Raw genomic sequence first — 27,325 nt, 5'->3', positions numbered from 1 at the left:
GCATTAGCAAAGGGTTATTTGACTATTATGCTGTTTGTCTATTATACATGATATATTGTGCTAAAAAGTATCTATGCTTCCACTCACAACGATGTACTGGAATGTCAAAATACCATTACATTTCATACCAGAAATCGTCGTCCAGCCCAACCCTGCTTGGCACAGGCAGTCGCTTGTTGTCTTGAGCTCGCTCCCAATCCACGTCTTCCCAGCGCAAATTCAACATGCGAATTGTCAGGCTCCACTGCTCGAGCAGATCAACCAGCTTGTTGGTGTCTGCCGTGATTGGTTGTTGGTTCAGCAGCATGAGAAGACCATCTAGCCATTCGGAAGCAAGTGATGTACTACCAGTGTTTAGTTCGAGTAACACCGACTCTCCTATCGGTTGTGTTGTTGCAAAAATATTTGTATTGCCGAAAATGGTCAATCGTGTGATCGTTCCTGTAGGAGAGATGGAATTTTCATTGGTAGATCTGGGCTCGTCGTCGCCGATCAGAACATCTGACCTTGCCACACTAGAGTCGACAGAACTGATAGTTTCCAGATCAAGCTTCTCGTTGAGTTCATGCAGCTGTGGCGTCTTGTCCAGTTTGGTATTATGAGATGCGTAATGGAGATATTTTCGGTCGTTGGACAGACGAACGAAACGCCATGCAGTTACACGCAACTTTTGTGACTCTGCTGAGGTGATAGACAGATCTGAAGGTGTTGTAGATGATGTGAGGACGGGGAACCAGGCACCTTTGAGAAGACACTTGATACGCTGCTCGCGCATGAACAGGAGAGCATCCGTATGTGTCTGCTCACGAAGATTTCTGCATGTGGTCTAGATTAGCGATAAGGAAGGTGGGGATGTTAATTGGTAGCTCTTACCTCAAATCTTGACCCCAAGCATACTCGTAAATCTGTGAGACATCCTGCAGTTGCCACTCTCTGACCTTCGCTAGATTGGTGCTGCTGAGTTGTTCCTCGACTTGATTCATAGTGGTTCGTCTGTCCGCCTGACCAAGTATTGTCCTGATCAGAAGTCTCGAAAGGTCGTCAATTTTGCGATAGTCATCAGTTGTCGCGCCTGCTTCTTTCCAAAGCCGGATAAAGGCTTTGAGCGAGGCGGCGTGCACATCTTCCCAGCGCAACAAAAGAGGCTTTACAAGCCTTTCGGCGTCTTTGATGTTCTCCGAAGTAGCGGTGCTTTGCGTGGGATCCCGTCCGTCCATGTTGGCAATCTCGAAGTGCTCGTAGAGGACCATGGTAACGCTCAAGCTTGCTTTTGCTATAGGACAGCGTTGCTGTATGGGTAGAACACTCTGCTCTAGTAGTTCCCTCTGGAAGGCGTCCCGATTCCTGCGTACATATTCGGTAAAGTTCATCATGCCCAAAAATCTGGATTCTTCAAGGTCCGCCGCCGGGCTATCAGATGAGAACCCTAGACGCTGCCACTTATCGGAGTTGAGATCTAGCATGTCAGTTACTGGCTTTACACTCGCGCTATATGCAACATACCTTGCTGACTGGCTTGGTACTTTGAGGGGAAACTAGAGATCTGAAGCTCTTTCAGAGCTTGCCGATGCTCCATCTTTTCTAAATCGACCAATATGTGCCTCCAGCGAGCAAGAAGGATCTTCATCAGACTTTGAAATTCAAGCACAGGAGCTGCGATCTCGTGAAGCGTGTCGCCATGCATCAAATTCTCGACACCACTAATAACACCCATTTCCTGGAGTCTGTTGATGAACTTGGGCCATTCAGTTTCTCCCCCATTGGCGACAGAGTCTCGCAGCAGCGCATTTATCAAATGCAGAGCATTTGCACACAATGCATGATCAGCAGATGCCAACTTGTCCACTAGGCAGTCGAGAAAGTTGGAATGAATCTGCAAAAGCGGAACCAGAGCCTTGAACCCAAATTCGTCTTCGGAAGGTTGCTGCAGCTTGTAGGGATTGAAAGGTCGTGATACCACGAGAACCAGAAGATGCAACGCGTTGCGGAGGACATTGATAACAGGGCGAGTGACGACGACCTGGACAGCCTATTTGGTACACACCAGGAGATCTAAGAAAGTGTTTCTTTGGGGGATTCTTGAACATTAAGTCTTACACGTTCTATCACATCTGAGCTCAACCGGTCCCAACCCAGTTCCATCTCCAGCAGACGGGTCAAGCTACCCAGCGCATAGGCAAGAGCGTTTCCATTGTCTTCAAGGATGACCTGCTTTAAGGCAGGGACGCCTTGAGCCTGCACAAAGGTACGCGCAAACGAAGCATCGCTGACAAGTGATTGTAGATGATAGGCGGACAGCTTGCGCGAAGATTCGGAGTCGCTCGTTATGCCAGCGATAATTGATCGGACGTCGTGGGAGCCGGCCATCGATTCCGATTTTGCACGCGGGTCAAAATGCCGCGTTGATTTTACACCGTCAGCGCAGAGAAATGGGAGTGTGGCATGACCCAAGAATTCAAAGAACATGCATGTTCTATGAGGGCTGGACAGGAGCAGCCCCTCGGACGCTAGCCAGGGCGCTAACAAGATCCGCGTCGCTCAGAGCCGATCTGGCTCGAGCGAGTACCACTTCCTCGTTGTGTCACGAGACGAGAACGAAATCACGACTGTCGCTGAGGCCAATTGCATTACTCGTTCAGATGGTGAATATGATATGACAACAATAGTATCACTGGGTTCCAGAGAACCCATGTAGACTCTCCGCTCCTGCAGGTCATGTCTTTGCCGTAAGCGAACTTGATAAGCATGGCATGATACCTGGTTTGCGACATGGAACGACGATACCAGTCTCTTGGCTCGTCTAAACCTCATGCTTGCCCGCTCAGCTCTGATTGATGGGGAGAGACATCGTATCTGCACATTGTGCGCACACAACAAAGTGCGTTGTATCTTGCGTGCCAAGCAGGTGCGCCTGTATACGCGGCAGAAACCGCTCAAATATTGACCGACTCCAACACATTTTGGAGTGATAGAAAAGATAGAAGATGCCGTATTGGCTGTTACAGTGAGCGAGCCTGTTGACAAACTCAGTATAGGTACATGGTAAGAATCGTCTCTGAGATTTCGAAGAAGTGAAGAAATCGCTCGATGCTGAGACAGAAAAACGTCGACGCTTTAGAAACCAAGAAAGAGAGACCATTGTATAGCCACCCGCCTGTCAAATGCGCCTGAACTCAGAAACCAATGCAATAACCAATCCCAGCCAATCCTCTTCCTGTTGTTTACTCTTTGCGCCCCCCACAGTAATGAAAGAAGTCCAATAAAGCACTTGGAGCCCATCATTTTCTCCAGCCGACGTTCCATATTACATGGGCAATGTCTTTCGCGGTATTTAAAGTGTCACTCACCTTGCCGAAAAGGCCGGCGGCGACGATGTCATCTTCGTCTTCCTCGTAAGGCATGAACATCCCCGAACCGCTACGGCGCATTCCAGAGCCCTCTTGTCCATCCTCATCTTCGGATGGTGTAGTGGCTGGTGAACCCGACGTCCGTGATCTATGCACGGCCACGCTGTCTCTTCGATTCGCAAATGCACTCAATCTAAGTGATTCTGTATCGTCCGAGTCCAAATCCTCGCTTTCCTCGTCGTCAGGGGGCAGGATATGGTTTTTCGAGGGGATAGATGGCTTCAAAGTTTCCTGAGAAGCTGATTGCGGCAGTTTACTCGAACTCCATGAGCGTGCCAAAGAAGGACTTGGCTGGGAAAAAGGCTCGTTGATTTCCGTTTTGTTCTTCAATGTAGTAGACGGAAGCTTCTCAATCGTCCTGCTAGAGGAAGTGCTTCTGGATAGTGGTTTGCGAACTGCTCGTTTCCTTTTAGGACGTCTCATCATGACGATACCGTCATCAGATGAATCAGAGTCGGAATCGTTATTCGCTCGCTCATCTTCAGAACTTTCATCTTCGTCGCCATCTTTGCCTTCCACGGCGATACATTGCTCAACCTTTTCATCAAAGCGAATGTGACGTTTGGGGTACTCGAATGGTGAACGGTCTCCTGATGAAGGACGCGGGGAGAAACAGCCCAAGTCTAAAAAGTCGAGCTGGTCTCTACCACCGGGCACCATCAGACTGTCGGAGGGTATGTAGGCAGACGAACGACCGAGCGTAGGTCGTTTAGATGGTGGCAGCGTTTGCTGGGCCTGTACGGCAGCGGCAGCCTGCTTTACGAGCGATGAGGTTGATAAGGAGCGTTGAAGCATTACCTCAGACATGCTTCGCTTCTTGAGGATAGGTTTCTTGTTAACGAAGGAATTGGAGCTGGAGAAATGTGGACTAGGGTCGGGCGAATATTGGGTTACTGGGTGCGTCGAGGCAGGCTGTAAAGGCCCATAGAGCCAGGTCACATCACTCTCTTTCAGCCTGTGTCAAATCAGTCTACAGTGCCACGCGGTCCTAAAATCGTACAGGCGTACCAATTAAGCGTTTCTGGTGACACGGTTGGGAGGTGATATTTGGATTTAGCCCACGTTCTCCATGACGCATTTTCCAGGCGTGACCTCTGGCCATATACCTTTCGTTGTGACACAATGTGCCTCCAGGAAGACCAGATATCTTCCTCCCGCCAGTCATGAGACAGATAGTCGACGTGCCTTGATGGCTCGTGCTTGATAGCTGTGTCGTCAGCGACGGTGGGTGTGGGTAAAGGCGAGTCGGAGCGGGTAGTATCGGTAGTGCTACCAGCATCATCTTCGTCGTCTCGGTCGCCTCGACCATCATTAGAATCAGCATCAGACGTTTCATCTTCAGGCCGAGGGCTGGGAGGAAGATCTAGCGGCTCGTCCTCGTGGAAGAATTGAACCTCGTCATAGGCGGGGAAGGCTAGACCATGATCTGGCTGATGGCCGAGCTCAAACGAGAGCTTCGGTTGGTGGTCAGGGATGAAAGCGGTGGATGTTTGAGACTGATTGAAGTTGGAGTAGGATTGGCGAGAGGCAGCGAGTGAGCCGGAAGAAGCTAAGGAGCGTTTGAGAGAGCCAATGTTTTCCAAGGAAGGCTCGGAAGTGGTGCGGTGCGAAGTCGAAGGCGGCGAGCCGACCAGCAGCGAAGATCTCGAGGGGTGGGAGCGCTTGAGCGAGGAAGAAGTCGAGTTGGGTTGGGCGAAGTAGGACTGGGATTGGTCGTCTCGCGACCTGGACAGAACCTCTGCCATATTGTTGGTACAAGCCGTGGCGCAAGGCAGGGCGGGGAAATGAAGCGAAGAGTGGGCGTGCGGAGAATGGTGGAAATCGGACAGCGACTAGAATTGAACAGGCAGCGGCATTCTGGATGCTGGCAGAGGTGACGGTCGTCAGTAAAGGCGATGGATGGTGCTGGGGAGAGCTGCAAGAGCACGAAAGAGAGGATGGAGAGGGTTTGTCCACCTTCAATTCCTTGATCAAAGCGCCTTTCGTTTCCTTGGCCTGCAATGGCCTAGCCACCGGTCGAATTCGGCGCTTTTGTCTGAGCTACCACGCACCAAACTTTGTCCAGGAATTCTTCGGCCCGGGAACCGATTTGATTCTTCACACCAAAGACGACAAGACGACCGCAGCAGAGTCTTGCCAGTCTACGCCCCTCAAGCACACGAGAACTATTAGGAGCAATTGATGATGGATGGTGCTCATGCTCGGTGCGACGATTCATGGGGCATTATGTAGAGAGGCCAACGGCGACACATCGGCCTGGGGGACAAGATGCACACGGCTTGCATAAGGGGCCTGCGCCTGCGTCTGCGCCTGCAATGGGGGAACCAAGTTTCCAATCTCTGTCGAGATCGAGCGGCCCTGCGTGCCTCCCTCCGTGCCTGCCAGCGTGCGCGCCATCAAAAGTAACCCCGAGTGGCATTATTGCACCACCATGTCCTCCATGCCCATCGATTGATGCCCCGGGTTTATTTGTGGGACTCGCTCTGGAGGAACTGCTCTTTCCTCTGGGGTTTTGTCCAAACTTTGATCATCCCGCCTTATCCGCTGTCCAGCACTTGAAGCTTGCTTGGTCATTCAGCAATAATGGCAGGCCACGCCATCTCTTCTTGCCAAAGTCTATCACTCCTCCGACCCGTATTCATCGACTGCTTCGCTCGTCAGCGAGAGAAATATCTTCTCGCTGTCCTTGGACTGCACGACCAAGATGGGGAACCCACGTTTGATCCCCAACTTACCCCCGCGCTTGCGTCATACGACATCTCACGCGCCCTCGATTTCTGGTAACTGCCTCTGCGCCGCTGCGTCGATCATGCCTAGGCAATCGACTCAACTCTAATACGACAGAGCTCGCTCCGGCTGTTGCCCATTAGGGTAGTCCTCTCATCAAATACGTAGACCCTTATCTGTTGGACTTCCATCCACTTCGCACACTCATCCGGTGATGCGGCACTTTGGGTGAGGCCACTGCATGCACCATACTGCATTAGCCACCCCAGTCGTGTCAGAATTGACAGCAGCCACGCTCTGACAGGCCTCGTAATTGCGTGCCCCAGGCAGATCTCTCCTTCGCCTCCACTCCTCAACGTGCATACAAGCAATCCAGGTTCAAGGATCCACTTCTTTGCTGCAGGTAGCCGATACCCTATTAGCTGTCATTGACCCATGTTCATGCATTGTCGCTCCGGCAGTGCTGTACAGCGGTCCAGGTTGACTATCAACTGCTTAATTACTGCTTCAACCGACTGTTCGTCCAAGCAAAGAACCATGGCGCTTGACTAATATGACCATCTCAGGGGCCGCTTTCTGTCCTGCCCTTCGGTGTTCAGCCATTTGTCGAATCAGTCTCAGTACCAGGTGTCGGCCAGGCAGCCTGCAAGCCCCCCACCCTACCAAGGCCTGAGTGCAGTGTAGTCTGTACCTGATAAGCCCCCGCTTGGACGGCCCTTGTTGCCTGTCGGGGCATCGGACGACGTAATGCAGCAACCCAAAGAGCACAACAACTGCAATGCGCTCCCTCTGCTCCACTCGCTATTGCGGAGTATCACAATATCACATACACGTTCGATTCTTGACAATGGCACTCAATTCGATATGAATTTGGATTTAGCCACACATGTAGCTGGCTTATCGGTTGATGTATTCAAGCTCACTGCCTCCTACTACAAGCCAGCCCTTGAGATCCTAGTTGTCCTCGACATTACAATAGGGTGTCGTTTGTTTCTGCTCGCTTGGTGCAGTGTTGACATCTGGGGTGAATGAACAAACAGGGTCTGGCTGCGCCACAGCGTCCTCGAAGCTGTACTCAAGCAACTACAGTAGGAGCGCGATTCATGCTAATCCTTGATAGATAACAGATTGTTGCAACAGACGCGGTTTCGAGTCTCGGGCTCACGCATTTCGACAGTCTTGGTACAACCGGCCGGCTCGTCGTCTCGTAGTCGATACTTGTCGTGTAGTGTCTGAGCGGACGTCTGCTCCCGTGTCGTACCGAGGAAGGTCCAGCAATATGGCCAATAAGAACGGGAGCAGTTCGAGTCCACGGTGGCACAGACGGGCTTATCCGGTTCAACAGCGTTCAACGCTGTACGACATGCCAGGTACTAAACGACTGAGATATTCAAAGATGTCCCATGTGGATGGTATCACCATTTATATGTAACCAGGACGCTCATGGTTGATGCTTCTTGGTCGTCATCGGCCAGGCAAGAGATCAAGAAGGAGTTCGACCGATCGCGACTCTGTTCGGTTCCACTTTATTCATATACAAGCAGCGGTCCAGCGCATAGCAGTGTTACAGTGGTAGATTGCGAAAAGCGCCACAGGAACCAGGAGTCGTACGCATATCTGAATTCGTGAGATCGCTGCTTTGTGTCCCCGTGAGATACGCAAGATCTCTCGATTCACGAGACATTAGCCGGCTGCACTGTTTGTAATGGTGTTCGTAATAGAACTAAGAGACGAGACCAGTCGAGACGGCAGTCGGGCAGGATGACACATCCAAGGAACCATCATCTTGTTTCTTTTTTGTTTTTTGTTCTAAATTGCTTTCTGACCTAGCAACCCTGGTTAACTTGATGAACGTTCTGCTTGAGACGAACACGTCCGCGACAGCCTTGAATTTGGTCCAAGGCCTGCGATACAGGTCTCCAATTGTAATCATGAGACAGATAGCCCATATGACTGTGGTCTTCGTGCTGCTATCCACGTTTCGCCGGCCACAGCTTCCACAGCACACACTTAGTGTACAAAGTGATGTATGTCAATGGTACCATCACGCCAGCAACATATTGACACTATTGACAACTTTGGACTAGCCTAAGCTCCTGACTCAACCGTTACAGTGTTGGACTTTTTAAAGTCCAGACAGAGATGTCGAGGAGAGAGATGTGCTGCTTGTCTTGTCGCTAGCCAAAAAGATTGTGTAGATATGATTTTATAAAATTGTGAATTGAGCACATACGGCCACAGTCAGCTGAAAACTGGGCATCCCGTCCGCTCTGCCATACATAAGCAGTTGAACGGCAGATTAGTACTACGGTGGGTGACCACGTGGGAATCCCTGCTGCTGTATGTTTAGCTTTTTTGTTTGCTCCAGGTAATGTCATCATCCAGAAGACAACAAGGTGATCTCTGTCACGATTTTCATAGTCAGCATCTAGGGTTTGCTTCATGGTAGGATACGAGCTGTGTCTAGTTACACATCGTCAGCAGAGCTGAAATGCCTCGAACAACCAAGTCGACACAATCACCAGGGGTTGACCCTGTTCATAACACGTTACACACCGGGAAGTAGAGATGCTGTGCAAGAAAGAAAAGATGCTTCGATTGAGTTCTGTTTGCGTACTGAATGCTTAATCACCACCGAGTCTTCTGCCGGGTCCACGAGAACCCCAGGAACCAGACGTAAAGCCGCTTGTCCATCCACTACTACGTGATGAGTTACCGGTCTGAGACTGACCACCGACAGAGCCCGCAGGGCGAGCCTGGAAGGCGGTACCGTAGGAGCGAGTGGTGCCTGAGCCAAAAGGCTTAGCGAACCATTGCTGAACCATTCGTGGTGTTCTGATTGGGTTGGTACCACCACCATACGACGGCCAAATTCTGGTCAAGAAGTCGTAGAGATGGGCAGCAACAAGACCAAAGGCCTCCAACAGGGCTCCGTACGGACCCGCCATTAGGAAGGTAACCAACAACATACAAGCAGGCAGATACTTGCGGCGAATGCTGAAGAAGAAGAAGGTCATCATAGCATCGGGTGCATCTTGCACATGCAAATAGGCGAGAGCAAGGATGAGAGGACTCAAGAGCAAGCCTCCGCCAAAGATGAAGCCTGTGAGGAGCTTTGAGTAGTCATCAGTACTGCAATAGTGGCACGTTGAACGAGACAATACGAGATGAGTGTCAAGTGAAGAGATGTAGGGTGCCAAAACCACTGTTTCGACCAAGGAAACGCCGAGCAGCTTTCTCAATGTGGCAATCCCACCACGGCCATACTCCATCATGACCCTAAAGGATTTTGCGAATGACGGATCATGACACAGTACGACGGTAATTTGCCCTCCTTCCAGGAACCGCTTCAGCTATGTTTTTGGCTGGGCGGGCAGATATAGGAGGGGTAGAAGATGTATAGGTGAAGGACAAAAGGAAATGACAGCGAGAAAAGGACGCCTCTTACCAAGATGACACTACAGATGAAGACCAGAGCGACGAACAGATCGCCTGGTTGCGAGAAGCGGCCCGAGTCAACCTCCAAGGCCTTGCAGTATGTGAACAGGAAGTATGGATCCAAGATCAAACTCAGCTTGGGACCGGTAATAAGAAAGGCCGTCACAAGACGCCAGACTTGGGGCACCCATAGCTTGAACACCTCGCCAGGGAAGAAGATGAAGTAGTTGCGATTGATGATCGGCAGGATCCAAAAATTGATGGACAAGACAAGCGTGGCAGCAGTCAAGGTTCTGTACCAAGAGTCAGGAAAAGGAAGAGGTCGAGACAGGACTGAGAGTGCATGTTTACCTAGCGATTGGAGGTGCTGCCCAGAACGCGTCTGCAAGCGAAGGCGACGACATTGCGACGACGATGTTGATGGAGACGGCTGCGACAGCACCAGCTAATAAACAAAAGAAGGAAGAAGGAGCTGGAAAGAAAGCTGTCAAGAAAGGAAAGCGCGCGTGTGGATACACGGAAAAGCTTCGGCTTGGTTCGTCGGCCCCCACCTTCCCAAATGTGCCAGCTTTCGTCATTGGCCGAGCATCGGAGGGGACCACTTTTCGACCGTCCCTAAGCGCTGCAATCACTCACTGCGCAGGCCGTGTCGTCTGAACTCTCTGATCTTTTTGTATACTCCTCAATTGCCATTCTTAAAGTCATATACTCACCATGGATGCTATGCTGACGGTTCTCGGAAGCTCCAAGTAAGAAGCTGCAAGCTCTCGGCCTCAGCCAGAGTGAACACATGCTGACTGTTGACCAGGAAGGTTCTCCTTCTTGGAGCTGGTTTCGTTACCCGCCCTACTGCTGAGATTTTGAGCGACAACGACATCTCAGTCACTGTTGGTATCTAGACCCTGCCTCCCTGCTGATCCATCTGCAACGCCCATCTGACATGCCATTCCAGCCTGCCGTACCCTCGACTCAGCCAAGAAGCTGTGCGAAGGCCTGAAGAACTGCAGCCCCATCTCGCTCGATGTCAACGACTCGGCCGCCCTCGAGCACGAGATTGGCAAGAACTCCGTCGTTATCAGCTTGATCCCCTACACCTACCACGCTCAAGTCATCAAGGCTGCTATCAACCAGAAGAAGCACGTCGTCACCACGTCATATGTGAGTCACAATCTCTCGTGTCTTTCGACCATGTCTGATTCGTCCAGGTCTCTCCCGCCATGCTCGAGCTCGATGCCGCTGCCAAGGAGGCCGGTATCACCGTCATGAACGAGATCGGTCTCGACCCTGGTATCGACCACCTTTACGCCGTCAAGACCATCGACGAGGTTCACAAGGCCGGTGGAAAGATCACCAGCTTCCTCAGCTACTGTGGTGGCCTGCCCGCCCCCGAGTGCAGTGACAACCCTCTTGGTTACAAGTTCTCATGGAGCAGCCGCGGTGTCCTGCTCGCCCTCCGCAACCAGGCAAGCTACTTCCAGGATGACAAGATCGTCGAGGTTGCTGGCCCCGAGCTTATGGCCACTGCTAAGCCATACTTCATCTACCCTGGTTACGCCTTTGTCGCATACCCCAACCGTGACTCTACCCCTTACAGAGAACGCTATGCTATTCCCGAGGCCGAGACTATCATCCGTGGTACTCTGCGCTACCAAGGCTTCCCCGAGTTCATCAAGACTCTGGTTGACATGGGCTTCCTGGAAGACACCGAGAAGGAATTCCTCAAGCCTCACCCCGAAGCTCCTGCCCTTACCTGGAGAGAGGCTACCGCCCAAATCCTGGGCAGTAGCAGCCACGCCGAGGACGACCTCGTCTGGGCCATCGGCTCCAAGACCAGCTTTGCTGACAACGACCAGAAGGAGCGCATCATCAACGGTCTCAAGTGGATTGGACTCTTCTCAGACGAGAAGGTTGAGCCCCGTAACAACCCCCTCGACACCCTCTGCGCCACTCTTGAGAAGAAGATGCAATACGAGGAGGGCGAGCGCGATCTCGTCATGCTTCAGCACCGTTTCGGCATCACTCACGCCAACGGCATGAAGGAGGTCCGCACTTCCACCCTGGTCGAGTACGGTGACCCCAAGGGCTACAGCGCCATGGCCAAGTTGGTCGGTGTCCCCTGTGCTGTTGCCGTTCTCCAGGTCCTTGAAGGCAAGATCACACAGAAGGGTGTTCTTGCTCCCATGAGCCCCGAGATCGTTGAGCCTCTGAGACTGGAGCTCAAGGAGAAGTACGGCATTGAGATGAAGGAAAAGACTCTGTAGATGTCGAACAAAATCTAATGTAGATGCGACGGGATATGAAACGAACCAAATGTGTTATGACAAGTTCTACGTCAATCAAGTCACGAGGCAGTATGTCTCCCTTGACCGTCCTTTTTTGCTTCGAAATTGTGCCTTCTACTTTGTGAATACTGTTCCCTTCCCATATGCTGAGGAGTTGCTTCCTGCTCTTGTCTTACCTCTTCGAGACTTGTGTGGAAGCGATAATTTCGGGATCTAACCTCTTAACAAGCTACTGAACATTCTCGCAAGTGAGCTTATAAAAGGACAAAAAGCGTTGAGCATTGAAAAGGTATAGAAAGTGCCTTCATTTGATTGTCTCGGTGTTTCATGGAGGTGACTTATGGCAAGTCTCCCAGTCACAAGATCTCTCTCACACACCGTCATCGTACACCGTCCCTGTGTAAACCCACTCGTGGGTCGATCTGCTGTAAAGTCTGGTTGTTGGTTGAACGGGGAGCAGGTCGACCCGAACGATGCAAATAGTCCTTCGAAATACTCGAGTCTTCGATGTTTTTCTCGACCGCACTCTGCTTACTTCTGAGGTGGACAGACCTTTGCGATTTCTGCACGCCCGATTCAAAGGCATTTGTTGACCCCAAAACTTCCTTGTATGCACTCGATGCTTCCTCGGGATCGCGGACATCTGACTGCGTTGATGCTGGCAATAATGCGGTTTTTTGTGACTCCATCAGAACACTTCCTCAGCTTTTATGGCGTAGCGTGCAATCTGAATCGCGAGGACACAGCATTCCAGAAAAGCAAGGCTGATTATAGTTCAATCCCATTCGTCATCATCGTACTCTTCAGTGACCTTGGCCGAGCGCACAGCACCCGAGCGATGCTCATCTTCGTCAACCATTTTGCTTCTGACCAGAACCTTTGCATACAGCAGACGGGCCTCGAGCTCCTGCAGCGTGAATGAGTCGGGCTTGTAGCTGATGCCTTCGAAACCGATGATTCTGTCGGTGCTGACGCCGTCGATAAAGGAGAGGACACAGGGCAAGACTTGGATTTTGAGTTTGACGACGAGAAAAGGGGCATTTTCGACGTTGATGCTGAGGAAGCGGGTGTCGAAGTGTTTGGGCGCCAATGCCTGGACGAAAAGTTAGTCGGCAGGACTCAGTGACAGGACAGAGGAGGGGCTCACGGCAAGCTTCTGATCCATAATTCTGCAGCGGTTGAAGTCAGGCTTCATGAAGTGGACGACACACAGCTTGTTCGAAGTGGTGATATCCATGAGCTGCTTCTCGTCCTTGATCTCGGTGTAGGTGCCGTAGTCGGAGTTGCGCTGAGCCTTTGCGCGGGCCAATTCGCCATGCAGCTGCTGCAATCGCTGTTCACGGAAGGCAGCCATGGAAGACTCGTCTTCTTCCAGCTCGGCGATGAGGGCATCTTCGTCATCGGAATCTGCATGTTGGTTGCTGCGATCCAACACAGCAGCCACACGGGAGTCGACGTTAGACATTGTGAGGTGTGGTGTATTGTGTTCGAGTACGGAGTGGAGCTCAAGCTGGAAAGATGTTTTGTTCGAATGAGATGATTTAGAGGGTAGGGCTAGGGCGAGCTACGGCAGAGAGATCCGAAAGACAGAGTTGCGGGAGTGCCAAGCCACTTTGATGCTTCAGCTGGGGATCCGATGGTTTATGTTTATGAAACATGGCAGTCCGGATGGGGAACGGTTCTTAGAGATGACACGAACGATGGCTGATGGCATGGCTTAGAAAGGGGCACAGCGCTGTCAACTGGAGCTGAGCCGAGTGGCTTCAGAGGAACACGAGTGCGCGCGGAAAGAGTGGGATGGGTAAATCTTATTTTATAATAACTTAGCAGACAGGGGCTCAAAACAGCAGGGAGCAAGGGTCAAGTGTGAGAGCGACGCGGCAGCCCCAGAACGTTGAAGACACGAATAACCAACCCATCACCATCTTTTTCTCGCCGACCTTCTCTTCTTGTCTTCTTGTCCTTGTCCACACCACATCGTACCCCGACCTCTCGCCGCAACCATGTCTGACGACAAGAAGAACGAAGACTACACAATCGAGCTCGGCGAGCAAAAAGGAAATGGGGCCTTTGCTGCCGCTCCTGCCCCAAGGATGCCTGCAGCTCCCCAGGCCTCGCAGCTGAACAGCCCTGTCATTGCTATCCTGGCCTACTGTGGTAGTTCGATTCTCATGACCACGACCAATAAATACGTTCTCAGCGGTCTTGACTTCAACCTCAACTTTTTCCTCCTCGCTGTCCAGGTAAGCTCGACCTCCCACACCACCACGTTCCCTCATCAACAACCTCTAACTCCTCGCCCAGAGTGTCGTCTGCATTGTCGCCATTCAGTCATGCAAGTCTGCCGGCATCATCACCTACAGAGACTTCAACAGCGATGAAGCAAAGAAGTGTACGTTCCGACTTCCTCTTGTTGCGACAGCACAAATACTGACGCTGAGCCAACTCAGGGTTCCCCATTTCCCTCCTCCTCATCGGCATGATCTACACCTCGACCAAGGCTCTGCAATACCTCTCCATCCCCGTTTACACCATTTTCAAGAACTTGACCATTATCCTGATCGCTTATGGTGAGGTTCTGTGGTTTGGAGGCAGCGTCACCGGAACTGCCCTCTTCTCCTTCGGTCTCATGGTTCTCTCGTCTCTCATTGCTGCATGGGCAGACATTCAGCACGCTCTTACCAGCCACTCGGGCTCGGCTGCCAGCGACAAGATTTCCACTCTCAACTCTGGTTACATTTGGATGGCCCTGAACTGCTTCTGCAGCGCTACCTACGTCCTCGGTATGCGCAAGCGCATCAAGTTGACCAACTTCAAGGACTTTGACAGTACGTCTTTCTCGTTTCTCTATTGTATTACCAACTCTTGGAAAACTGACCATACTTTCTCTAGCCATGTACTACAACAACCTTCTCTCCATCCCCATCCTCCTCATTTGCTCCCTCTTCCTCGAGAACTGGTCGAGCGCCAACGTCGCCCTCAACTTCCCTGCTGCTCAGCGCAACTCCATCATCATTGCCATGATCTTCTCCGGTCTCTCTTCAGTCTTCATCTCCTACACCTCTGCCTGGTGTGTTCGCGTCACCTCGTCCACCACCTACTCCATGGTCGGTGCTCTCAACAAGCTGCCCATCGCTATTTCCGGCCTTATCTTCTTCGACGCTCCCGTTACTTTCGCCTCCGTCAGCGCTATCGGTGTTGGTTTCATCTCCGGTATTGTCTACGCTCTCGCAAAGGTCTGGCAGGGTAAGGGCAGCAAACCTACTCTTCCCACCACCGTCACAAGTGCTAGCAGCCAGAGCATGAAGGACAGCTTCAAGTCATAGATTAGACATGAGAAGCAGATATCCTCAGCTTCAGGATGGCTGTGCCTCCACTTGAACAGTCAAAGTGATGGCTTTCAAGCAAATATAGAAGAATCGCGAGAAGAACAGACATGGCTCAATGACGCGCAACGACAGAGTCGCGATGAAGCGGCAGAATTACAAGGGACTCATGCATGTACGGAGAGTCTGGCGTTAGGGGAGCCTCTAGAAGATGGGCGGCCGTGGGTTGTGGATTATGACATGTGTTGGTATGGTTTGAACTTCTTGAAGGAGCGGATTGGGAACCTTGACATGTGTCCCTTTTTGATATCACCCCTTTCACTTGTAAAAGCTGTTCTTTTCAAAATATAGATATTTTCATTATCCTTTACGAATGTCTAAAACCACGTCTGCATTGCTTGGTTGGATGATGTGAGCGAACAAGTTGAGCACACGACGTGCGCAGGCTAGAGAAAAGCAAGCTTGGGACGTTCGTGTGAAGAAACAAGTCGCTATATAAGGAATCGAAGCAAAGAGAACACAAGAAAAAGTCAGAGATGCTTGTATTTTGGACGAGCTAGCTTCAATTCTTGAGAGGTATAGAAAGTAGGCGGTGTTGTTGGCGAAGAACTATGCACTAGCCCCATATCTTCATGTCAGGTAAGAGCAGGGGAAAACAGCATCTTGATTCACCCCACTGCCGATTGCTCTTTGCCTCTTTCCCTATCGTCAAGTGTCGCGTGAAATCAGAAAACTTGATAAGAAAACTCCGGAGAACGCCAGGCCGGTGTGTTGACTCTCGATTGAAGAGCAACGCATCATGCAATCCATAAGTGTGTTGAGCAAGGCAGGTGGGTATTGGTGGTAGACGAGGGTATGAGTGCTTTGTCGTGAAGCGGCGAGTTTGAATGAGAAGTTTAGCGGTCCTCGGCCCACTCGTTCTCGCGGCGGATCTGCTCTTCCTCCTCGGGGGTGAAGTCGTTCTGGATGTTGAAGGTCTTGCGGATCTCCTCGGGGGACTTGCCCTTGATCATGTTTGCGACAGTCTTGCAGCCGACGTCAAGGAGGGCCTTGATGTCCATGTAGTTGGCGGCGAGGATGATCTCGAAGAGCATCTCTTGGTCGACCTGCATGAACTTCTGGTCCCACTCCTCAATGTCGGTAGTCTTCTTGCGGGACTCGGCGTCCTCATCCTTCTCCGGGGGAGGGTCCTTCTTGTGGTGGTCGCACCACTCGAGAACCTTGCGGAGGACAGCTTCGGAGACCTGGAGCAAGATGAGTCAGTGACTGGAAGATGTTGAGGGATGGTGGGGATGAGACTCACGTTCATGATGGGGATGGGCTCCTCGCCGGGGGTACCAAGATCTTCGATCATGTTCTTGATGAGCATCGAACGCTCGGCGATGATGCGGTCTACAATGTGCGTTAGCAGAGCAAGTAGAGATGGACGAAGAGCGAGTGCGCATACCAGTCTGGATGTTGACACCATCGGAACTGACGAGGATGATCTTCTGCTCATCGGTGGAAGCCATGTTGTGATGGATTGTAGATGGTTGTGTGTGGTGTGGGTGTGGATGAAGACAAGTGTTGATGGTGCGTGGCTTTATGGAGAGTCGTCGCGGAAAATGTGACGACAGTGGTGGTGGAAGGTGAGAGTTAAGTAGTCGCGGGGTGTTGGTACTGCAGTTAGTGGTCGCGCTTGGTGCCTGGCGGCACAGACCTTCTCGCAGTTTGCGCCTGCCTCACTGTGTCTTGAATCTGCCTGTGAGACCGTATCGAGTTTTTAGTTGCTATTTGTTGCTCATCTTCACTGTCTGCCTAGCTTTCTGCCAAAACCCATTGGCGTGTCTTCTATCGCAATATTGTGTGCTATTACTCATGTGCTATTGCTGTGATTGTTATTCTCCGATATGCTTTCACCCCATTGCCAGCGTCAAACGAGTAGGTAGTAGTCGCCGGTGGCCAAACCGATAGCTTCACCCGGCATTGACGTTCATCCCCGCCGTCCGTGTCAAAGAACACAGCAAACGCAACAGACTCAAGTCAATCAAACAGACAATCAGCTGCATCCCAGATTCCTTCTGTAGTTGCTATACTCATGCAATTGTCCAGCTCGCAATTCTCACGTGACCGTGCACGACTCTGAAACCAAATTAGGGGCGGTCTGAAATGAGCCCATGATATGTTTTGGCTGCTGATGGCAAGACACATCGTCTTGTCCTGTGATTCGCTTTCAGTCAGAGTGTTGTAGGCCTCCAACCATGTGGAGACGAACATACCTCTTTCTGGTCGTTTTACGCCTCTACCTGGCTTTGTCCCCCAGCTACATCCACCCGGATGAGCATTTCCAAGGACCAGAGGTCATCGCAGGTATGTCGCCCCTGTAGATATCAAACTATCTCGCGCCACTCACCCCGTGAATAGGTCGCGTTTTTGGATATGCTTCCCACTTGACCTGGGAATTCACTTCGGACAGCCCAATCCGTAGTGTGTTCCCTCTTCAGATCTTCTATGGCCTGCCCTTGACTCTGCTGAAATGGATCTGTGACGGCATCGGTTATCATCACATCTCACCTGCAACTGTGTACTACACTTTGCGTGCCTTGATGTTTGTCTTGAGCTTCGTGCTTGAGGACTGGGCTCTTGATGAACTCGTCCATGTTCCCAAGGAACGTCGTGTGGCCCAAATGCTGGTCGCTTCGTCCTATGTTACATGGACCTTTCAAAACCATACCTTCTCAAACTCGGTCGAGACCTTGATTGTGCTGTGGTGCTTGGTCTTGATCAATCGTATCAAGGAGGACAAAGTATGTCCACCAGCCAGTACTACAATCAAAGCCGTATTGACCTCAGTCTAGTCACATACCCGTGTTCTGCCTTCTGCTCTCCTTGCCTTCTTGTGTGTATTAGGCACTTTCAATCGCATCACCTTCCCACCTTTTGTTTTGATACCCCTTCTGCAGTTGATCCCGCATTTCCGTCACAGGTAAATCATTTCCAAGGTCATACCTCATACATATAATCTAATCGCTAGAATAGGCCTCTTTCACTTCTGGTAATGATTGTAACGGCAGCAGCAACACTACTGGTTGCTGTTGTTACTGACACTGAGTGGTTCCTCCAACAACGAGTACACTTGTCACAGTTACGCGAAATCGCCATCATCACGCCTCTCAACAACTTCCTCTACAACATGGACAGCAGCAATCTTGCCAAACACGGTCTGCACCCATACTATCAGCATGTAGTTGCCAATTTGCCACAATTGCTTGGACCTGCACTTCCCCTGGTTTTCTTCTCATGTCGAATGGGAATACCGATGTACTCTGCAGGATTCGGTATCTTGGCTCTGTCGTGTCTCAAACATCAAGAAGCACGTTTTTTGTTACCAGCAGTCCCTCTGGTTCTATCCAGCATCAGTGTGCCACGGCGTATGCGAAACGTCTGGATCACTGTTTGGATAATCTTTAATGTTTGTCTAGGCCTATTGATGGGCGTTTTCCATCAAGGTGGCGTAGTGCCAGCGCAGCTCTGGGTTGGCAAACAACAGGGAATCCAGCAAGCCTTTTGGTGGAAGACGTACAGTCCACCAACCTACCTTCTTGGTGAAAACCATCAAGGTCTGAACACCAGAGATCTCATGGGCATGCGTGGCGACAAGCTCATAGAAGAGCTAGAGTCCAAGGTTGAGTGCGATGCCGAATCCGCAACGCTCTTACTGGCACCGCTCAGTGCGACATTCCTTGATGCGTATATTACACAAAACAGCACATCTTTGGAAAGCTCTGAGATCGCACTCGAAGAAGTTTGGCGTTATAGAAACCACCTCAACCTTGATGACATGGACTTTGGCGACGATGGTGTTTGGCCGACTCTGAAGCGCATGGTCGGAAGAAGAGGGATCGGTGCATGGAAAGTGACAAAGAAATGTTGACGGCCTGTACTCTGTACTCGAGAGGTTGATGATTGATTCGTAAGATGAACAAAACTGCAATTGAAATAAATTCGTTACTGCTCGCTCCTTTCTCCATCTCCAAAGCATGAAGTACATCTCCTTCTCTGCTTAGACACATAGCCAGCATCACAAATTGATCCAGATGGCATAAGTATGTCATTCCCGAGATGTGATGGTTGACTCTGGTAAAGTTCTCCACCGAGGACGGCAAGAAAATGACGTGCTCCGCTGACCATGCCGACCTCGAATTTCCAAGCAACCCCACCACCATCACTTTCACCAAACATTCCAATCACACCACAACCAAACAGCAACCATGAAGGCATACTGGTACGACAACATTGAGGTAAGTCGTTCTCCTTGCACCTCAAGACCCCTTCTAACAACCCCAACCAGGGCGACCAACGCCTCCCCCACGACAGCGGCCGCCCCGTCACCCCCACCGACCTCTCCAAACTCGGCATCATCTGCCACAACTATCCCTCTCTCGACTCTGTCAACGAACTCGCATCCGCCCGCAACTACAAGAACCGCGACGAAGTCACCATCTCCCCCACCACTCTGCCAAACTACGAAGAAAAAGTAAAGATCTTCTTCCACGAGCACTTGCACGAAGACGAAGAGATCAGATACATTCTGGATGGCGCGGGTTACTTTGATGTCAGAAGCGAGGGTGACGATTGGATTCGTTTGAGGCTGGAGAAGGGTGATTTGGCCATTATGCCTGCGGGTATTTACCACCGTTTCACTACTGATGACAAGAATGTGAGTCGCTTGCCATACCTAGGGTTAGAAGAAGGGAAGATATGCTTACAATTGCCATGCAGTACACCAAGGCCATGAGACTGTTCAAGGACGAGCCCAAGTGGACGCCGCTGCAGCGTGGTGCAGAGACCGACGAGAACACCTACAGAAAGGAGTACTTGAAGAGCCGCCAGGAGGGTACTATACTCTCTGCTTAGATCTCATACGCTCTCCAACTCTGACACAAACAAAAGAACAGTAGTCTGAGTCAATCGATCGACTCCTTGGCCTAATATCACGATGTACACGACGAAAGAGGAAGAGAAGGATGTCCCGGACACGAGAGAAACAACACTCTGGGATGGGACAAGTAGGCAGTAGAAAATAGGCAGTGAAATACTTCGAGAATCATTGAAAAGAAACAAACGCCATCCATTGTCTTTCTAACAAAACTAGATCCACGCCTGAGAAAAAATGCCCGCTAGGAAGTCCTGACGGGATGGAGTAAGAAAAACAATCTTCTATGCTTTTTCCGGCTGAAAAGAAAAGGTCAACAGCGGACTCTATTAAACGTCCATGTTTGTCCCTTTTCCAGAAACCTCATCACTCTTTTCCCATTCTTTGGCATCAAAACATTCGTGACGAGGTAAACCAACACCGGGTCGGGTATCTTTTTTGTTCTTGATCGTAGAGAAAATTGTCGTGACCCTTAGACAGAGTTGTTGGCCAACATCTTCTTGCGCAAGTAGTTCTTGTACTCGCCGATGCTGCCCTCCCATCGTCTGACAGTCTTGTGCTCGCAGACCATGATGTCCTTGGCAATCTTGTCGAGAAGTCTGTAATAAAATGTTAGTCACTTGTTCATCTGTAAAATTTTCATGGTTGAACGTACCTGAAGTCGTGAGAGACGACGACGACACCACCGGAGAAGGCGTTGATGGCATCGGCGAGCGAGTCAATGGTGGGGATATCGAGACCGTTGGTAGGCTCGTCCAACAGGATCATGTTGGGAGACTCGATGGCCAAAAGAGCGAAGACGATTCTGCTCTTCTGTCCCTCGGAAAGGGTACCCATAAGGGCGGTCTGGGCCTCACCAGTGAGACCGTACTTACCGAGCTGCTGTCTCCAGTACTGAGGGTCCTGAGAGATGTGGGGGAACTTGTCGCGGACGAAGTCGAGGGAAGACTTGGTCAGAACAAGCTGCTCAGCAGAGTGCTGAGAGTAGACACCGAGCTTCAAGTGAGTGTGACGAGAGACAACACCGCTGGTAGGTCTGAGCTTGCCGGTGAAGATGTTGAGAAGAGTGGACTTGCCGACACCGTTGGGGCCGACAAGAGCAGTACGCGAGTCCATGTCGACACCGAAGTCGAGGTTCTCGTACAGGTTGTCCTCCTCCTTGCCAGAGTAGGAGAAGGTGACGTCGTCGAGCGACAGAACTGGGGGAGGGAGCTTCTCGACGTCGGCGAAGCGGAAGGAGAAGACTCTGTCCTGGTGGACGGGCTGGATGAAGCCATCGGCCTCCATCTTGTCGAGAATCTTTTGGCGCGACTTGGCCTGACGCACCAAGTTGGCGTAGGTACCGGCGGAAGCAATGAACTTCTTGATGTGCTTGATTTCGTCCTGCTGCTTCTCGTATGCCTTCTGCTGGTTGACCTCCTGCTCAGTTCTGGTCTTGGCGTACGAGTCGTAGTTACCACCGTAGTACATAAGCTGCTTTTGACGCATGTCGATCATGTTTGTGCAGACACCGTTGAGGAAATCCATCGAGTGAGAGACGAGGATGAGGGTGCGGTCCCACTTCTTCATGTACTCCTCGAGCCACACACAGGCCTCGAGATCCAAATGGGCAGTGGGGTCGTCGAGCAGAAGGAGCGAAGGCTTGACGAAGAGAGCCTTGGCCAAGGCAACACGCATACGCCAACCACCAGACATGTCTCTGGTCTTCTTGTGGATGGTCTTCTTGTTGAAACCAAGACCAGTCAGGATCAGGGATGCACGGGTCTGGAAGGTCGAGGGGTCCATGCCGTCCATGCGCTACGTTGTGTTAGTCTGCGTACTATGCCTTGTGGAAAACGGCTGCTTCTTACCTCGTAGATCTCCTCAAGTCTGGGGTCCTCGGGACCGTTCTCCTCGAGAATGCTCTCGACCAGTCTCTCAAGACGGGCGAGCTCCTCCTCGGCCTGTCTGACGACCCACTCGAGGGCACCAAGATCAGTCAGAGGGGCACCCTCGTTAAGAAGGTAGATGTCGATGTGGTCGGGGAAGGGGAATTCGCGGGCGTTGATGGCCTTGAGCAGGGTCGACTTTCCGCAACCGTTCTCACCCAACAGACCGTAGCGACGGCCATAGTTGACTTCGAGAGTGGTGTCGTTGAACAGGACCTTTCCGTGGAAGACGAGCGAGGCCGAGGTGATCTTGACGTCTCTGCTGGCCTCCTGGGATGCAAGAACACCGGTTGTGACTCTGTCCGAGATACCCTCAGCGTCCTCCTGCAACTCGAGCTTCTTGATCTTCTCCATGGCCTTGACGCCATCGGCGTCGAGCTCCTGGCCGTCGGCATCGATCAGAGGGGTGCTGGTGCCCGACTTCTCGGCCTCTCTCTCAGCCTTCTTCTGGGCGAGAGTCTTCTTGGGAGCCTTGCCGGCTTCGGCGCGCTTTGCGTCACGGGCGGCTTTGGATGCAGAAACCATGGTGGATGCTGCTGAGTATGGGTTTCAAAGAGGGGGGTGGTGGGTAGAGAGGGAGAGGAAAAAAGTCTGGTTGAAGCTGGGATTTTGGTGCCGATTTGGTGGGGAAGATTCTACGTCAGCCAGACAGTGCAGTGCGGTCCTTTGTTGATTGATGACCACGGACGACCACGAAACAATATGGAATAAATTATTCTCGAAAAACTCCAAAGCAAATGAGAGAATGATTTTGCTTTCTAACTTCGTATGCTCGTCTACTTGTATCTGGCAGGCAGTGGCGGTTGCTGCTTCCTTTTGCAAAATCTTCAGGCGTCATGATTGGCCGCTGCGGGCTCAACAACAGACGTTCTCCGAGTCGCCGCTTGTGACAGTGACTGTCTCTCCGACGACTTCCAAGACTTTGTGCATTCGCTCCTGCTCTCCCACTGCCCGACATGAAGCTCGGCGCTCGCTTCACTACGAGCAGTTGTGTGACCCTCAGAATGAAGTGACGACTTTAGGCCTCCATACCTCTACTGGTCATAGCATCTTGCATTTGTGCACGTTGAAATTGCTCCATGCTTGCGCAGCCACTTCCCAGCCACGTCAAAAACGTCAGGTCTGTGAAGCACCTAAAATAGGCCAACAATGTAGGTCTTGTATATCAGGCTCGATTCTTGACTCTGGTTTTATTTATACACGCTGTGATTGTGCTCTGTCGACGATGTCTTTCCAAGACCGCACTCCCGAGTCGCTCGTTCAGAGATCAGACTCGAAGAACCCGGCAACAACATGTCGTGGCATAACATCAGGTGGAAAGCCATGTAGGAGGTCACTTGCTGCCTCGCCCAAGTCTTCACCCAAGTCTCCGCCGGCTGCTGCTCGTCACACTGCCTCGAGAGGCGTCGTTGCTGTCCTCCAAGACGACGATGGAAATCTGGATGCGGCCGCTTTTTACTGCTGGCAACACAAGGATCAAGCCCAATCATTTGCTCAGAAGCATTCAACTTCGCCGCATGCTGTGAATGCAACATTGCTACCGGTTCAAGAAAGGACGAGTATCGATAGTCTGGTCGCCAGGTTGGGAGTTGCATCCATCCAGGATCCGCCAAAGCCTGCAAAGAACCCTCGTGAGGACCGCAGACGACCAGCGCAATATCATCAACAATACTCGAGACCGGACGCACGACCATCAACAAGACCACAAGCTTACACAAGGCCCAAGCCGAGGCAAGGATTCTGGGCATCATTGTGTTGTATAGGTGCGGCAGACGATGACGAAGACACCGTACGGCCCAGTTATCACGCACCTCGGCCAGAGACAACACAAGTAGCCAATCCTGTATCACCAGCATATCCTCTACCTGCCCATTCTCGACCCACACCTTACAAGCACAATACTGGCCGTCCTCAGCAACCGGCTCCTCTACCACACGCAGCATCAACAACTGGCCTACCACCACGCAAACCACTCCTAGATGTCCCTTCCACATCCATCAACAAACGCAGAGCATCCTCCGCACCTACTAGTACTATTGAACTTCTCCCCTTCATCCCTGGCCACCTTCCACCCCAAACTGCCTCTCTTCTGCTCACCGAGCTTGCCAAACCAATCTCACCTCACGACGAAGCGGGCTACATCTATATATTCTGGCTGACCGAGACATCTTCGACACCTTCAAACGACACCGCAGCCTCACTACTCTCCACCACAGTATCATCCTCACGAGGGCAAAGGCGACCCAGCGATGTGATGAGCGCATACACCGCAAGCAAAGGGGCCACCAGGACAATCAAACTGAAGATTGGCAGAGCGAACAATGTACATCGCCGCATGAACGAGTGGAACAGACAATGCGGCTACAACCTCAGTCTCGTTCGATTCTATCCCTACATCTCTTCGTCTTCTCCATCACCTTCACCCTCACGAGGGACAACCGCCAACAACTCGAATCAACAAGTCCACAAAGTGCCTCATGCACACCGGGTCGAGAGACTGGTGCACCTTGAATTGGGAGACAAGAGGATAAAACGTGATTGCAAGGCTTGTGGCCGTGAACACAAGGAATGGTTTGAGATTGAGGCGACGGCAGAAGGCGTGGCTGCTGTGGATGAGGTGGTCAGGAGATGGGTAAGATGGGCAGAGACAAATCCATAGTCACTCAAAATTCGAGGCATACCTTGCAACATGCACGGCATTCAAGACATGATGTGCGATAAAGATTTAAGGACGAATCGTTGTTTTTGCGAACAAATTGTGCATTTTGAACATTAAAATGTATTTATTCATAAACCTCAGATGCGTCTCGAGGCATATCAAGAGAGGAAGAATTAACAAAACTCCAAAGGTGTATCCCCCTTATGCAAACTCCGTCGCTAAATCCAATGTGGAGCTTCTTCTACATGCAGTAGTGATGATGATGCTGATGATGCTGATGGTGATAACGTGAAACAATGAGAATATGCAACCATGCTAGAGGCATGTTGAGCATTGATTTACATGGCGTCTTCCTCGTCACGTCGGACGAGCTCATAAGATTGTCGTTGCTTCGATGTCACGTTACCGCTGCTAAGGCGTCTGAACAAGCCCATGGGGAAGCGTTTGCGCACCGACACGGGCCAAGGCCTGTGGGAGACGAAGAAGCGGTTGTAGAGGTAGTAAGAAACGGCAAAGACAACGCCTGCTGTCAGGAAGCCAATGACGGTGAGCATCACCCAGTGTTTCAGCATCTGTTTGAAAATGTCAGTGGTTGATTTGGCGAAAGCGTTAGTTGGAATTTAACGTACCCAGAAGATGAGTTTGACATCGCCTGCATGCCATGAGTTGCCAAGATGGTGAGTGAAGAAGCTCCAGGGGTGGTTGTTGTACTCGTCAGGGAACAAAATTCGAACTCTGCCTCCATCGAGACCATCGCCATCATTGAGCCCTTCGGAGCTCCAATGGCGCCAAATGATGCTCAGGAAGAGCGGACCAGTCGAAGCCATGACGGTAATGTACGGCAAAACCCACTTGCGGTTGTAGCGAGGTAGGTCGTCAATGACACGCATGAAGAAAGGGTGACGAGGGACAGAACCCATTGCATCGTTGGAGATACCAGTAGGCAGAGTGCGGCGCAACCAAGCCGGGTAGGAAAGCAGAGGGTCAAGACGACGGTTGCAGCCATCGTCGAGGTCGAGATAGATACCACCGTAGTGGGCAAGCACAAAGTAGCGGATCGAATCAGCGCGCTGAATTGGGAATTCGTAGTTGTCAAAGGTCTCGAGGAACCAAGGATACTCTGCAGCGATGAATTCGCGTGAGGCAGCATCGGTCCACAGCTTGTATTCCCAATCTTTGTGCAATTCGATGCAGCTTTTTTGAGGTTCCTGCCAGACTTCTGGAATGCTCTCGTTGATGTATGTTTGGTGAATAATTTTGGGGATCATCTGTGGGCGACCGTCGATCAGATCGGAGCCAGGAGCAGGGAGCTCGGCACGCGAGATTGCATCTTCAGAGCCGTCGACGACTAGGAGAGATAGCAGGGTCCAGACCGAATGGATGAGAAAGGCGACGATGGCAAGGTTGAGGATGAGGAAAAGGAGCACAGGTCTGCGCATGATGGCGGTAGAAATTCAGGTCAATTGCGACCGAGCAGGGGAAGAGAGGGAGGGAGCAGCGATTTGTTGGCTGGTGGTGATGTTTTGTCGGTGCTGCGCCTTTTCGTTGGCTGACCCCAGATTGGCAAGGACGACCAAGACCTCTCGAGTCAGTACGAATGCGGTGTAGATGTCTTGTCCAAAGGATGAGCAGGGCTGATGAATGTTGTAGCCAGAATTGGAGAAGGCAGAGGACACAAAGGAGCGTGGGCAGGAAAAAGGAAGGAAGGAGGGAATAATGAGGCTGAAGCAGATGAAGGAGTGACAAGAAATTATCAAGATTGAGAGCAGCACGCTAGGACGACAAGGCAGGCCGACGTTAAGGAGAGATGCGCTTCTGGTCGCCTGCAAGACTGTCACCAGCCTAAAGGCACAGGCACAGCCCTGTCAGCGCGATAAAAGTCTCGCAGAGACATGTCGTCCAAACCCCTCTATTGTACCGTTTTCGGCACCTGAGCCACGCAAGCATTGCTCTCTACGGCATTCCATACCTCGCCTAGACTGTGTCGTCGTCTGTGCGTCGTCATGAGATTACACCCGGAACGTCGGACACAAACATGCCGATCGAGGGTCCGAGATGCGCCAATCCGTATGCCTGTACGAGGCGCCATCAAAGATTATGTTTCATCTTCTCCATCACCGTCTAGACGCTCATAACCTCTCTTGCCATGCTCATACCATGACATCTTGTACAGACTGTACAACGGCAGAAAAAAACAGGGACTCATGTCGACATGTCGTCAAGTGCATGACGAGATATTGTCTTGCTCTGCCACAATTCGTGAACTCGTGATCGAAACGTCCTTTTCTGACTTCCAAGTCCCTTTGCGAGTGACATTCCATACTTCCTTCGGCTTGGCTTTCTCCGCCCACCAGCCTCTGCTGTCATCTACAATGCTACGTGTCGTTCGTGAAAGAGTACGCAATCGCCCTTTGCCTCTTTCCCTGTCACTGTCCATTTCACTCGCTCTTCATGTCGTAAAATTGCATGCGATCAGCATATACGCCTTGGTCTATTGATTCTTCACTGTGCGAGTGGTGTTGCCATCAGACAGTGGGGACCATGGTTGCTGTTCAACTGGTTCTGGCTCCGCTCTCCACTTCTTTTCTTGCCGGCCTCGTTCAACCGTTTCTGAATGCGGCATCGTTCTCAACTGTTGGCTAG

General features: G+C 51.3%; 12 protein-coding genes across 12 annotated transcripts; 5 read left to right on the top strand and 7 right to left on the bottom strand.

Annotated features, from left to right (window-relative positions):
• Nucleotides 1-115: 115 nt before the first annotated feature.
• M437DRAFT_44310 (uncharacterized protein) lies at nt 116-2,367 on the bottom strand (the record flags this gene model as incomplete). Its single annotated transcript, XM_041020885.1, has 5 exons — nt 116-676; nt 728-815; nt 874-1,482; nt 1,524-2,029; nt 2,098-2,367. The coding sequence occupies 5 exons, from the start codon at nt 2,365-2,367 to the stop codon at nt 116-118; spliced, it is 2,034 nt and encodes a 677-aa protein (XP_040881766.1).
• A 911-nt stretch (nt 2,368-3,278) lies between these two features.
• Nucleotides 3,279-5,152, bottom strand: M437DRAFT_73668 (uncharacterized protein; the record flags this gene model as incomplete). The annotated part of the gene is made up of 2 exons (XM_041026074.1): nt 3,279-4,362; nt 4,416-5,152. 2 exons carry the CDS (start codon nt 5,150-5,152, stop codon nt 3,279-3,281), a joined length of 1,821 nt encoding a protein of 606 aa, XP_040881765.1.
• Nucleotides 5,153-8,758: 3,606 nt separating this feature from the next.
• Nucleotides 8,759-9,976, bottom strand: M437DRAFT_43577 (uncharacterized protein; the record flags this gene model as incomplete). Its single annotated transcript, XM_041020771.1, has 3 exons — nt 8,759-9,247; nt 9,583-9,865; nt 9,924-9,976. The coding sequence occupies 3 exons, from the start codon at nt 9,974-9,976 to the stop codon at nt 8,759-8,761; spliced, it is 825 nt and encodes a 274-aa protein (XP_040881764.1).
• A 310-nt stretch (nt 9,977-10,286) lies between these two features.
• Nucleotides 10,287-11,833, top strand: M437DRAFT_43297 (saccharopine reductase; the record flags this gene model as incomplete). Its single annotated transcript, XM_041020721.1, has 4 exons — nt 10,287-10,321; nt 10,381-10,463; nt 10,525-10,730; nt 10,778-11,833. The coding sequence occupies 4 exons, from the start codon at nt 10,287-10,289 to the stop codon at nt 11,831-11,833; spliced, it is 1,380 nt and encodes a 459-aa protein (XP_040881763.1).
• An 868-nt stretch (nt 11,834-12,701) lies between these two features.
• M437DRAFT_23498 (thioredoxin-like protein) lies at nt 12,702-13,319 on the bottom strand (the record flags this gene model as incomplete). Its single annotated transcript, XM_041019058.1, has 2 exons — nt 12,702-12,947; nt 13,002-13,319. Coding segments are annotated over 2 exons (564 nt in total), but the record flags the coding sequence as incomplete, so codon positions are not given.
• Nucleotides 13,320-13,857: 538 nt separating this feature from the next.
• M437DRAFT_43867 (GDP-mannose transporter) lies at nt 13,858-15,180 on the top strand (the record flags this gene model as incomplete). Its single annotated transcript, XM_041020822.1, has 4 exons — nt 13,858-14,097; nt 14,159-14,246; nt 14,305-14,682; nt 14,747-15,180. 4 exons carry the CDS (start codon nt 13,858-13,860, stop codon nt 15,178-15,180), a joined length of 1,140 nt encoding a protein of 379 aa, XP_040881761.1.
• An 896-nt stretch (nt 15,181-16,076) lies between these two features.
• Nucleotides 16,077-16,691, bottom strand: M437DRAFT_44484 (E3 ubiquitin ligase SCF complex, Skp subunit; the record flags this gene model as incomplete). The annotated part of the gene is made up of 3 exons (XM_041020909.1): nt 16,077-16,424; nt 16,484-16,572; nt 16,628-16,691. The coding sequence occupies 3 exons, from the start codon at nt 16,689-16,691 to the stop codon at nt 16,077-16,079; spliced, it is 501 nt and encodes a 166-aa protein (XP_040881760.1).
• Nucleotides 16,692-17,420: 729 nt separating this feature from the next.
• M437DRAFT_73662 (GPI mannosyltransferase 4) lies at nt 17,421-19,093 on the top strand (the record flags this gene model as incomplete). Its single annotated transcript, XM_041026073.1, has 4 exons — nt 17,421-17,529; nt 17,584-17,966; nt 18,018-18,145; nt 18,199-19,093. 4 exons carry the CDS (start codon nt 17,421-17,423, stop codon nt 19,091-19,093), a joined length of 1,515 nt encoding a protein of 504 aa, XP_040881759.1.
• A 337-nt stretch (nt 19,094-19,430) lies between these two features.
• Nucleotides 19,431-20,076, top strand: M437DRAFT_73661 (1,2-dihydroxy-3-keto-5-methylthiopentene dioxygenase; the record flags this gene model as incomplete). The annotated part of the gene is made up of 3 exons (XM_041026072.1): nt 19,431-19,460; nt 19,511-19,879; nt 19,942-20,076. The coding sequence occupies 3 exons, from the start codon at nt 19,431-19,433 to the stop codon at nt 20,074-20,076; spliced, it is 534 nt and encodes a 177-aa protein (XP_040881758.1).
• A 491-nt stretch (nt 20,077-20,567) lies between these two features.
• On the bottom strand, nt 20,568-22,548 carry M437DRAFT_82730 (uncharacterized protein; the record flags this gene model as incomplete). Its single annotated transcript, XM_041027799.1, has 3 exons — nt 20,568-20,694; nt 20,751-21,892; nt 21,946-22,548. The coding sequence occupies 3 exons, from the start codon at nt 22,546-22,548 to the stop codon at nt 20,568-20,570; spliced, it is 1,872 nt and encodes a 623-aa protein (XP_040881757.1).
• A 700-nt stretch (nt 22,549-23,248) lies between these two features.
• Nucleotides 23,249-24,682, top strand: M437DRAFT_44481 (DUF1766-domain-containing protein; the record flags this gene model as incomplete). The annotated part of the gene is made up of 2 exons (XM_041020908.1): nt 23,249-23,822; nt 24,003-24,682. 2 exons carry the CDS (start codon nt 23,249-23,251, stop codon nt 24,680-24,682), a joined length of 1,254 nt encoding a protein of 417 aa, XP_040881756.1.
• A 338-nt stretch (nt 24,683-25,020) lies between these two features.
• M437DRAFT_82728 (putative MIPC synthase subunit) lies at nt 25,021-26,121 on the bottom strand (the record flags this gene model as incomplete). Its single annotated transcript, XM_041027798.1, has 2 exons — nt 25,021-25,254; nt 25,312-26,121. The coding sequence occupies 2 exons, from the start codon at nt 26,119-26,121 to the stop codon at nt 25,021-25,023; spliced, it is 1,044 nt and encodes a 347-aa protein (XP_040881755.1).
• Nucleotides 26,122-27,325: the final 1,204 nt, after the last annotated feature.

This window comes from Aureobasidium melanogenum, assembly GCF_000721775.1.
Source record: "Aureobasidium melanogenum CBS 110374 unplaced genomic scaffold scaffold_5, whole genome shotgun sequence".
NCBI lineage: Eukaryota > Fungi > Ascomycota > Dothideomycetes > Dothideales > Saccotheciaceae > Aureobasidium > Aureobasidium melanogenum.
The sequence above is the reverse complement of the archived record's forward strand: the minus strand, read 5'-3'. Positions and strand labels throughout refer to the sequence as shown.